Source organism: Morus notabilis, unplaced genomic scaffold (genome assembly GCF_000414095.1).
Source record: "Morus notabilis unplaced genomic scaffold, ASM41409v2 Scaffold99, whole genome shotgun sequence".
Classification (NCBI taxonomy): domain Eukaryota; kingdom Viridiplantae; phylum Streptophyta; class Magnoliopsida; order Rosales; family Moraceae; genus Morus; species Morus notabilis.
In genome coordinates, this window is record NW_010362482.1 from 1,986,456 (window position 1) to 1,997,705 (window position 11,250).

The 11,250-nt window shown below is 35.9% G+C and overlaps 3 protein-coding genes across 5 annotated transcripts; 1 reads left to right on the forward strand and 2 right to left on the reverse strand.

Moving 5' to 3' along the window:
* Positions 1–217: 217 nt before the first annotated feature.
* Positions 218–1,072, reverse strand: LOC21410425 (MLP-like protein 423). Its single transcript, XM_010102202.2, has 2 exons — positions 820–1,072; positions 218–694 (listed from the first exon to the last, which is right to left on the reverse strand). The coding sequence occupies exons 1-2, from the start codon at positions 1,013–1,015 to the stop codon at positions 420–422; spliced, it is 471 nt and encodes a 156-aa protein (XP_010100504.1). The 5' UTR covers positions 1,016–1,072; the 3' UTR covers positions 218–419.
* Positions 1,073–4,155: 3,083 nt separating this feature from the next.
* On the forward strand, positions 4,156–6,694 carry LOC21410426 (probable serine/threonine-protein kinase PBL28). 2 transcript variants are annotated; one of them, XM_024168260.1, is made up of 7 exons: positions 4,156–4,291; positions 4,413–4,631; positions 4,817–5,015; positions 5,107–5,270; positions 5,384–5,488; positions 5,968–6,090; positions 6,366–6,694. In XM_024168260.1, exons 1-7 carry the CDS (start codon positions 4,214–4,216, stop codon positions 6,600–6,602), a joined length of 1,125 nt encoding a protein of 374 aa, XP_024024028.1. In that variant the 5' UTR covers positions 4,156–4,213; the 3' UTR covers positions 6,603–6,694. The 2 variants fall into 2 exon arrangements, with proteins under 2 accessions (XP_024024028.1, XP_024024030.1); XM_024168262.1 differs by having other exon boundaries at positions 4,156–4,283; positions 4,444–4,631.
* Positions 6,695–7,091: 397 nt separating this feature from the next.
* LOC21410427 lies at positions 7,092–9,659 on the reverse strand. Of its 2 annotated transcripts, XM_024168251.1 has the most exons (5): positions 8,878–9,659; positions 7,619–7,924; positions 7,438–7,514; positions 7,311–7,346; positions 7,092–7,225 (listed from the first exon to the last, which is right to left on the reverse strand). In XM_024168251.1, the coding sequence occupies exons 1-2, from the start codon at positions 9,585–9,587 to the stop codon at positions 7,657–7,659; spliced, it is 978 nt and encodes a 325-aa protein (XP_024024019.1). In that variant the 5' UTR covers positions 9,588–9,659; the 3' UTR covers positions 7,092–7,225; positions 7,311–7,346; positions 7,438–7,514; positions 7,619–7,656. The 2 variants fall into 2 exon arrangements, with proteins under 2 accessions (XP_024024019.1, XP_010100506.1); XM_010102204.2 differs by having other exon boundaries at positions 7,092–7,346.
* Between the last annotated feature and the right edge of the window lie 1,591 nt (positions 9,660–11,250).

Sequence of the window (11,250 nt, forward strand, 5' to 3'; positions counted from 1 at the left end):
AATCGGGAAACGCTTATACTTCTAATTATCCCTTAATTAAAACTTGTTTCGAGTGACTCAAATGCGATAAGATTAACGTGCTTAGTGGAATTGGGTCGACCTAGATTAATGCGCGTGATCGAAATCTGCGTCCTCTCAAACTTAAACCCTACCTCACCGTATCACATGTCGTTTGACCTAGTGGTGTTGACTTAGAATAATAAATAAGAGAATTATAAAATCAAACTGACGGGTGCTTTTTTATTTAAGATGTTAAACACAGTAACACATCAAACTCACACTGAAATTTAAAGAACACAGCAGGTGAAACTTATATAGGGCTATAACTTTATTCAATGAGCCACACTTAGGGATAACAAAACTAACCCATGTATAGGGCATTAATATAGTCCCTTTTAACATTAATTTGACTTAATTAATCACGCCTCCTTGGCAAGGTAATCATCGAGCTCCTTGAAGTTCTTTTCAGCAAACTCCTTGATGAGGCTTGGATCAGGGATCTCTTCACTGGCCTTCTCATACTCACAGCTCCACTTCACCAAGCTTCCTTCTTCCTTGGGAACCACGGTAACGTGAGCCTTAAAACTTTTGTAGTACTTAAGGAGATCTCCATCAATGATATTGTAAGAAAATGTCTTGTTTTGTGGGTCCACAACTTCGATCTTCTCTTTCGATACTTTAACAATCGGAGAACCTATTAAAAAAAAAAAAATAAACAAATGCATAAAAATGAGCATATTTTTATGACACACGATACGTATACATTTTTTTTTAAAATAAAGAATTACCGCCAAACTACGCATGTAAAAAAATGTATACCTTCCCCGTATGTTATCAATCGAACAGAACCAACGACAATCCCGTCGCCTTCCAAGACTTCGACACTTTTGTAGTCATTAGGGAAGGCCTTAGGGAAAATAAAGATGAAGTCCCTAAGGGCTTCCCAAACCTTGTCAGCATTAGACTTCACTTCAACCTCCACATTAAGCTTTCCACTGCAAGCTGGATTTGCCATTGACGTATGAAAAAAAATAAGGAGCAAAAACAAGAAATAATTAGCTAGTTTGATTATATGTATATTCCACTTGAGAGCTTAGCTAGGCCTAAGCGTGCATATATATAGTGGTGGTAGAGCTTTGGTTATCTCGCAAGGGCTTTAAATTGATTGGATATAGGTTCAACTACCACTTTACTAGACCTTGCGAAAAACGACACGAAAATTGGTAGCGTCACGGGCTAACAGATGAGACTAAGGGCCCTGGCACTTAAATCCTCTGACGGTGCTTTAATACATTGGTGGTTCAAGAATTTATGGACATGTTCCATAATAGGCATCTTGGTAGCATCGAAAGAGATCAAAATAGTACTAAACTATGTGGTTGTGGCTCCTTGGTTATAATTTTATTACTTAACAAGTTGTTTTAATCACAAGGGAACCATTTTTGTACTTTTGATATTTGTTTTCTATTTGGTATGTCGTAATCTCATAGTTAGTTGAATTTGTTGGTTTAGGGCTGCTCTATTATTTGTGGAGAGAGGTTCTGTTTATTAGATATTGCTGTATTTTCAACAACTCAGTTGTTGAGTTCCAACTTGCAACCATTTTATCTTCTTATTAAAATGGTGCGAAGTTTCTAGAATTTGATCTTTAGTACTCCTTGAAATTTATTTCAATGCAGCTCCTTTATCAGAAAATTCTTAAAAATAAGGCCCTCGAATTAAGTTTTTTTTTTTCTCCCATTTTGGCCCAAACTTAAAAAGTTGCAAATTGCAACCTGCCCCCATATTGGTCTCTAACTCTAGACTCGGTCATGGACTCCTACACCATGACAATGGCCCCATTCCCAAAACTCCACCCGAATAACGGTCTCCGTCCCAAAACCCGACCCTGAACACAATCTCGAAAACAGACCACAGCCAAGGTCCCGGTTTCAAAACCCAATCCAAGCTCGGTTCCCGACCCTTGTCCCGTACCTAGACCCCTATCCTGACCTCGACCTTGACCCCAACCTTGGGACTTTGATATATTTTAAATATTATGTAGGTTTGTTGATGCAATCTTTTTTTTTTTAATGGGAGCTAATGCGGTCTTTTATGTTAAATTATTCAACATGATCTAATGCATGATTTTTTTTTTTTTGTCATATTAGATATCATAATACATATTGTATTAATTTTAAATTTTAATTAAAATTATACAATGTATGAATATTGATAAATACTATATTATTTTAAAATAATACAATATAGAGTGAGTGCTAATATGGCATACAAAACATGATCTAAAAAGTCCTTAATCTTGCAACTGGCGTGTCATGGGCTGCGGGAACATTTATAGGCTTTTTCGCTTGGTATAAAAACAGGTGCTTTCTATGAGAAAGATCGACTTTGAATATCAGCATACGTACAAATGGGCCACAAACCCAAGGCCTGTTGAAAGAGAAAATTATTAAAGTTACCCACTCCGAATTTTTAATTTTTATTCTGGATTAATATATTTTTAATTAATATAGTTATTCTGAATTAATATATTTTTAACTAATATAGTTATTTAACTAAAAATAATATTAATTAACTGTGTAAAAGGTATTTATTTTCTTTCTCTTGTAAAAAATTTAAAAGTGTTTAGCAAAAGAATAATTCATGATCCTGTAAAGTAGAAAAATGGGCCCAATTCTTTTTTCTTTTTTTTTTCTCTTAACGCTTATTTTTTCTGTCTCATTTGAACGCATAGGAGGGAACTTCGTTACCGGTCTTCATAACAGAAGTGGATGAACCTCAATACATATTACGCTTTTTTACTTTAAATTGAATTATATATATTTATGGACTAGTTTTTACGGAAATAGTAGAAAATAAGTCAATATTAAAAGCTTAAAAAAGTATATAGGCCAATTTTTAATTATAAAAATTAATAGATCATAACTTGTTAAATTATGGTTCATAACCAGATAAGTTATTGACAAACTTGTCAAGTTATGGTTCATAGCTAGACAAGTTATGGACAAAAACCGTGAATTATGGACAATAACTTATCAAGTTATGGTTCATAACCATACAAGTTATTGACAAAAATAGTAATTTGGCATATTTATTAACTTATGTAAACTATTGGCCTATTAATTTTAATTCATTTCAAGTCTTAACCTATTTCTCTCTTTCTCCCTAGTTTTTAATGGTTATATATGCACAGAAAATAGGTATAAACAGTCCTTGGTATTTATGCACCAACATATTTTAAGTCTCATAGCAACCTTTAATCCTACTCTCTTCTTTGAACAACCACAAGGAACTTTACACATTCACTTTGGGAAAAGTTTTAATTTATTGTGCACCAGGCACTAGTTTTGATTTAGAAATGCTTATGTAGCACTTCTATAAGTTATTCTTCTAAAAAAGATTGCTTGAAAATAGAAAATTGGTATCCTCCGGACCAATGAAACAAAAAGCCATGGGTCCATTATGGATGGTGATGAAATTATTGACCATCTTATTAACTTGTCATTTTCAGACAAATGACAAATAATAATTGCTTTTATCTTATAGAGAGAAGGATGGAAAGAAGAATATTAATACATAAGACATGAAACAATAAAATAAATAAATCAAATAAACAGGTGAAAACTCCCCCTCAACGGCTACCTTTCCTTCCTACGAAAATTTGTAAAAATGTAAAGAAAACTTAAGAGACGGCAAGTGAGGCTACAGCTTCTATTTCCTTATCAAAGCAATACCAACTTTCCTTCTCTTGCGTTTTCTTTTTCTTCAAGCACATCTTACACACACTCTCTCTCTCTCTCTCTCTCTAGATCTCTCTCTCTCTCTTTCTCTCTCTCTCTTTAATGCTCAGGTTGTTGAAGCTTAAGTTGTTGAGTATATGATATATCCTCCTAATCCACCTTCACTTGTTCTATACATACCCTTTGAGAGAATATTATCTATTGTGACTAATTTTCTCTTATACAATCCAATCTCGCATCTTATACTAGTTTAACAATCTTTTTCTTGATTCTTTTTTTCACTTGAGCTGGACCTTTGAACTCGAACGTGAAATTAAGGATAGAACGGATTTCTCAGTCGCTTTGCGAATCGTTGTCTGATCAGGTGTCATGGAACTAACTCTCTCCATCCAATTGTCTGTTTTCACGTGACATAATTTGTCATTTCTTTTCATAAAACGGAGAAAGTAAAGAACCATTGAAGGAAGGTCATAATGCCTTTCGGTTTGATCTCTGCTTGGAACAAGCGCCGGAGAAGCAAGTCCCACGATCACTCCGACCCTTGTATCTTCTTCTTCTTCTTCTTCTTCTTCTTCTTCTTCTTCTTCTTCTTCTTCTTCTTCTTCTTCTTCTTTGCTACTAGGAGAATTATAGTAACTAGTTATATAGGATTGTTTCTTGCTACATAACCAACTTTTTAACATCTTATCTACTCGTTTTTCAGGGGTTTATAAGCCTGCGGAGTATTGGCAGCTTGAAGATCAAACACCAAGACCAACGAAACGACGCCATGGATCATCAGTTTTCACGTTCAGGGAAATGGAAGAGGCAACACGTTCATTCAGCGACGAGAATTTTCTGGGAAAAGGAGGTTTTGGCCGAGTATACCGAGGCATTTTGCGATCAGGAGAGGCAAGCCAGGTGAAACAAAATTTCCAAAACGTACAATATAATTTTCATAAGCTTTGGTCGTCGTAGTTCTGCAAATTGTCCAACTTTCTCAATGAAGGAAACTAAAGACAAAATCATAGATAGTTTCTAATCAACTTCGAAGTTTCGAGACACGTACTGATTCGTTACCGTTTTGAGAATGAAAGATTGTAGCTATCAAGAAAATGGAGCTGCCGGCATTTAAAGAAGCCGAGGGAGAAAGGGAATTCCGTGTAGAAGTTGATATATTGAGCAGACTTGATCACCCAAATCTGGTTTCCTTGATAGGCTACTGTGCTGATGGGAAGGATCGGTTTCTTGTATATGAATATATGAAAAATGGGAATTTGCAAGATTGTTTAAATGGTTAGTTTTTTTTTTTTTTTTTTACTCAAATTAGCAACTCTCGTTACTTGATTTTCATATAATCTGGTAACTATATTTTCTGCTATTAAAGGAATTGGAGAAGCAAAAATGGATTGGCCTCTGAGACTCAAAGTGGCACTTGGAGCTGCAAAGGGACTTGCTTATCTCCATTCAGGTTCTGATGTTGGCATACCAATTGTACATAGAGATTTCAAATCCACCAACATTCTCTTGGATACTAACTTTGAAGCAAAGGTAATATGGGGTTGGTTTGTTTTATTTATTTATTTTTTTTTTTTTTGTCTCTTTTCAAATTATTGTGGGACATAACTTGAAAAGAGGGTTAACGGTCAAATATTTTCTTATAGATATCTGATTTTGGGCTTGCCAAGTTAATGCCTGAGGGTCAAGAGACCTATGTGACTGCTAGGGTGCTTGGTACATTTGGGTATTTTGATCCAGAGTACACATCGGTAGGCATTTACCAAAACGCGTTACCTTTCTTTTCATTCTTTTCTTCTTTCAATAAAACACACAGAAGCAAAGAACACACAACACCCACGAGACCACGAGGGCCTTCATGAGGAGGGCGGATTTCCTTTTCATTGCCGTCGATCATGTTTGATCACTTGTTTGATCAACAAAAATCTCTCCTTTGAACTATGATTTTTTTTTTTTTTTTGTCCCTTCAAACCACATTTTTAGCCATATCATGTGGTCCCAGACTGCTGGTTTTGTCTTCAAAGAAAATGGATTCTTTATAAAAAGCACATCTACTAAATACCCTTCACTCTTTCAATCTCAACCACTCTCATCAACATGTATTCAAGAACAATATGAAAAACACTACTGAATTATAGACCTAGAGTTTCAGTGTCTAATGTGATTATAGACTTTTCAACAATCATACGATTTTGACTTTCTTTTTCTCTTTTAATTTGCTTTGTCACAGACAGGGAAGCTCACTTTACAAAGTGATGTTTATGCGTTCGGAGTGGTTCTTCTGGAACTTTTGACCGGACGTCGAGCTGTGGATATGAGCCAGGGACCTTATGATCAAAACCTTGTACTACAGGTTAGAAAAAGTCTGCTTATTTTTACTAGGGCCCGTTTAGTTTGCTAATTTTAGTTTTTAATTCGAGTTGAGATGTGACTTTATGTGAGATTTTTTTACTGTAGCAAAAAGTTAAATGTGACTGTTTCTTAAAACTTTTTACTGTAACAAACTTGAATTCTAAACTCGAATCGGTGAAATGAACGGGGGCCTATAAAATTCATCTATCAAGTTTCCAGTAAGTTTAACCACAAAATATAATCTAAGAGTTGTAGTGCTCCTTCACTGCATTACAGGTAAGGCACATATTAAACGATAGGAAGAAGCTCCGAAAGGTGTTGGATCCAGAGCTGGGTCGAAGCACATACATCATGGAGTCGATAGCCATGTTTGCGAACCTTGCATCGCGATGCGTGAGAACCGAGAGCAGTGAGAGACCCTCAGTGGAAGAATGTGTGAAAGAACTCCAACTGATTATCTATACAAGTTCGAAAGGCTTGGGTGGGCGTACTCGTACTTTTAGAAAGGTCTAAGAAAGTAAAACATTTCTAACTGCTCGGTAAAACTGTGTATATCACAATAAACATGCTCCATCCTTCCTCCAATAATGGTTTCTTTTTGGAAGCTTGTGTCAATTATATTAAGACTATGATCCAAAGAATTTGGTGAGGATCATAGGCAAAGAATTTGAATGATATTCATCTCAAACAAAACATCAAGAATACCAGGTGACTTTTTCCTGTACACTACTCAAGAACCTAGAAATTAAGACAATGATGGGCAAGGACATAAAGTTTTGTTCTAGCACGCCAGTTTGTTGTGGAATGCTTAACTAAGTTACAACTTCTTCTATATGATATTGTTATGTACAGTTCATTTCAGAGAATAATGAAATCTTAAACTAGACAATCTGTTTGTTACAAGGCCTTCCTTGGTAACATCTATACTTTAATAATGCTTGATAATGTTGAAATATTACATTGCAAAAAATATTCAGAACAAAATTTGCACATCATTGGAGCCTTAGGAAAAGAGTCACTTTATACTAAAAACGTCAAGTCCAAACATATACAGGTATTTACATATATAAAATATGAATTTGCCCTTTGTAACTGTATAAGGAGCAAATATCACTTGCAAGGAACAAAGATAATACCTACAAAATACAACAGATCCACACAGTTATAATAGATGCGGCAACAATTTTCTGCATGTCATTTTGATATCCTTCTGAAACCAACCTGGCCTGATTCATCCCAATCTCATTGGACTATAACCTGGACCCATAAGTATGTATCTTAAAAACAAGATTAAGAAACAATATGATATGGACAAATTTGAAACACAGTTATCAAGTATGCAACTTACATGAAGACCATGGAGGAAGAACATACTGTATTGGAAATCGACAGGAAAGAAGTGTTGGGAGTAAAAGTCTTTTAGGACTGTAATAGAGTCCATTGTTAAGTCCCAAGCCTCGTAACAAGTGATAGTAACAAAGGAAGATAGATTCTTTAGTAAAAATAAAAATTTGTGTCCGTAAGTATACCTCAGAGAAACGTATAATAGTATTCGAAGAGCCTCTAATCATGTTAATTCTCCATTGGAGCTCATCGAGTCAGATTCTGCAGGGCTCTTTACAACTGGAAGCTTTTTGCACATCAAGTGCTTACGTCTCTGCAACATCAACAAAATCAAAAGGCTATCCGTTTTCACGACCTGGTAACCTGCTTTCGTATACATATTGAACGGGGCTTCATCAGTCATTCTACAGTGCAAGTACACCTCGCTTGTGGAACTCATCTGAGAAATCAGTTCCTCGGACGCCTTTAGGAGATGCCAGCCAATTCCTCTCCTGGTAACGCCAAAAAGTAAAACTCAAATTTCAAATCTCATTCAAGACATTGAAAAGAAATGTCGCGGTTCAAGTGACATGACATTTCAAGAACAAGTTAATGGTCTCATTAACCCAAGAATTGAGTATCTCCTCGACTCGATTTTACTTTCTAGATTAGAAAACTTCGACCTACAATGAGAAATAATTGTCTCTTTGGGTAGGAATAGTGCCCGGGATCAAATGCCTATTGGAGAGATCAAGGGCGCCTTTAAATTGGCATTTAGAAGAACAAGAGCTCTGCATTTTGGTATCAGAATTGGCCTAGTTCATTATCCATATGTAGGCTCATAACCCACAATTCCAACGGTCAAAACTTGGCTCCAATACCAAAATATAAACCCATAGCCTTGTAAACTTCTAGTCTAAGTTTTGGCAATAAGAACCTCACTCCTTGGTACTATTTGGTCCAAAAATTAACTGATTTAACATCATTTTGTTGAAAACGCTTCTTTTTTCCCCAATTTTATTGAATGAAGTAACACTTCTACTACAGCCAATACAATTCCTTTCTTGTTTATGATGTTAGATTACTTTATACAATTCGCTTCAACAGAGGACACAAAATCCAGCATCAAATGTTGAGTGTGAGAACCAAATTATCACCCTGAGTAGCTTAAGCTGAATTATTATCTTGTAATGTTTTTCACCAGAATGAAATTCTTCATCAGTGGATGTAGCTATCATATTGTGAATTACTATAAATCTTGCGAGTGCTTTCGCATCTTTTCTTATATATTACTGTTCTAGTTAGCGAAGGATTATGGCCATCAATCCGTAACAACATATTCCAATTACTAGAATTGGACAAGAAAATTATAAAACTTTCATCTCTAAACATAGAAATAAGCCATGATTCTACGAAGAACAATAAAACATGAAAAGTTCGAAAACGTGAAACAAAACAAACCAACCTCCGGAGCTGCTCTTTGACAGTCATGTTACATATATAAGGCGAATTCTTCGGCGGAGTCGGCGTCGGAGGAGAAGCATTCGCACCTATCTTATCGAAACAAACCTCCACAGTTCCCGCCAATTTCTCTTCTCCTTCTTCTTCTTCTTCATCACCATCACCATTTTCCTTTCTCTCTCTAAAGAACCCAACAAGCGTGACGGCGTGGGGCATCACGGCCCTTCTCTCGATCAAGTACTGCTTCACCAGGAACCTTAAAAGAGAGTTGTAAGCGGACGGCAAAAGCATGGACTCCGCGAACGACTCTGCGAGCAGAGCCACGGTGATGTCCATCTCGTCTGCCCTCATGGCCCGGACCCACAGAGACCCAGATCGCAGTTCCCGAGAATACGTGACGTCCTCGAGGAATTTGAGCTTCTCGAGCTCCTCGTTGCTCAGAAACCGGCCGGTTCTGAGTGTGTCCGACAGGTACGACAAGCTTGACGGCGATACTGTTGTTGTTGTTGAAGATGGAGATGAAGATGAAGATGAAGATGAAGACGAAGATGAAGAGGAAGATGGTTTGAAGAGATAACGGTCGGATTTGTGGAAAAGAGTAAGTGGGTATTTGGGGAATTGAGGTGGAGAAATGAAGGCTTGCTGAGGCTTGGAGAAGTGGTGGCGGTGTTGGGGATCTAAGGAGAAAGAGAGGGAGAGTGTCGCGGCAGCCATTGGAGTGAAGAAGAAGACAGTTGTGGATGTGAAGTTGGGGAGTTTGATCGATTTCAGATCATACCATTTTCATTTCCAATCGTCGTCGAAAAATACAAGCACGCAAATTTCGGATTTTTCTCAGCTTGCCCAATTCAATTCGGGAGAGACCGGGCCATGCAGTGGAAGTGCCCAAGTCTGTTGATTCATGGGCTCCGGAAATTGTTCTGGCCTGATTTGCAGGTCCATGCCCATATCCACTTGGAAGTCGTAGGAGGATGGTGTTAATCCGGCCCACTTTTGAAGTCTCAGTTATTGATCTGTTTTGCTTTGATATGAAAATTATGCTTCTATTTTTCACAAGATGTTTGAAATTCAACTTTCTACTCTCTATCTAAAAGAAAAGTACATGGTTTATCATGATTTTATACAAATTTATTATTTATATCATTCTAAACAATTAAGTATTATTATAACCTTTTAGTTTTTATTTATTAATTGAATGATGATTATTTATTTTTTAGTATAATGACATAAATAATATTTTTTTTACCACTTTAAGTGACATTTCTAGATTTTTTTTCTGTTTTTAAACGTAAAAATATGCCTAAAACCTCTTGGTCTAGTAGCACTGAGGGTTTTAGGTGGGGTAGGGTTTAGGTGGAGAGTTGCAAGTTTAATTTCGTATTGCATAAAACAAAAACAAAAAAAACAAAAAACCTCCAGAAATGCAAAAAAAATTATAAGCCCAATATTTTTGTTCCTCCTGAAGTTGCTATAGGTATAGATTTCTCATGTGATCCGATGCATTAGTGCTTATATGATGGCATCAATATTTTTTAGCTTAATTGTTATGGAAGCCTATGGTGCAATATAATATGTTGCACGTTTTTTTTTTTTGTTGTGAAAAAATGTATTGGTCCTTTTAAAAACAAAAGAATTTTTTTTTGGTGAATACGATCGAGTTCTCACAATTTTTGGTGAGTACTCCTGTTTATTATGTGTGGATTCCCAATTGTTATCTTAACTTTTTTTACCAACTTAAATGGTAATAAGTTGTCATCTTTATATTTACAAATGAAACTTTTAATACTAAATTGATGTGGCAATTAATATGATCAAACACCTATTATCTCCTCCTGTTCTTATCTTGCAAACTATCAAATCAATAAAGAGCTTGTTTAGAATTTTGATTTCAATTCAAACTATCTGTGTTGCTCTAAATCCATCTTTCATTGAATCTAAAACATAATTTGCTAATGTATAAGTGATTTAAGCACCAACTATCATGTTTTCCAACATCTAACTTTTAAGAATATTGTTGACGGTAAAAACTCATCAACAAAAATAGACTAGGTCACCACTAGGTATTCCGTTAGATTACCAGCTTAATATTGACTGTATACTCAATGTTGACGGTAAAAACTCGTCAACAGAAATAGGCCGGGTCACCACTAGGTATCCCGTTGGATTACCGGCTTAATATTGACTGTATACTCAATATTTGCAGTGAAGTGTTTGTGGTATTTTTTGTGTAGTGAGCAATATGAGAAAAAATACTTGAAGTAGAAAAGACACATAAGATTTATAGTGGTTCACTCTTATAAAATGAAGAGCTACATCCACTATAGTTTTCTATTCCTTTTGAGATTGTTACAATTTACACCATAAATCGCTCTCTCGT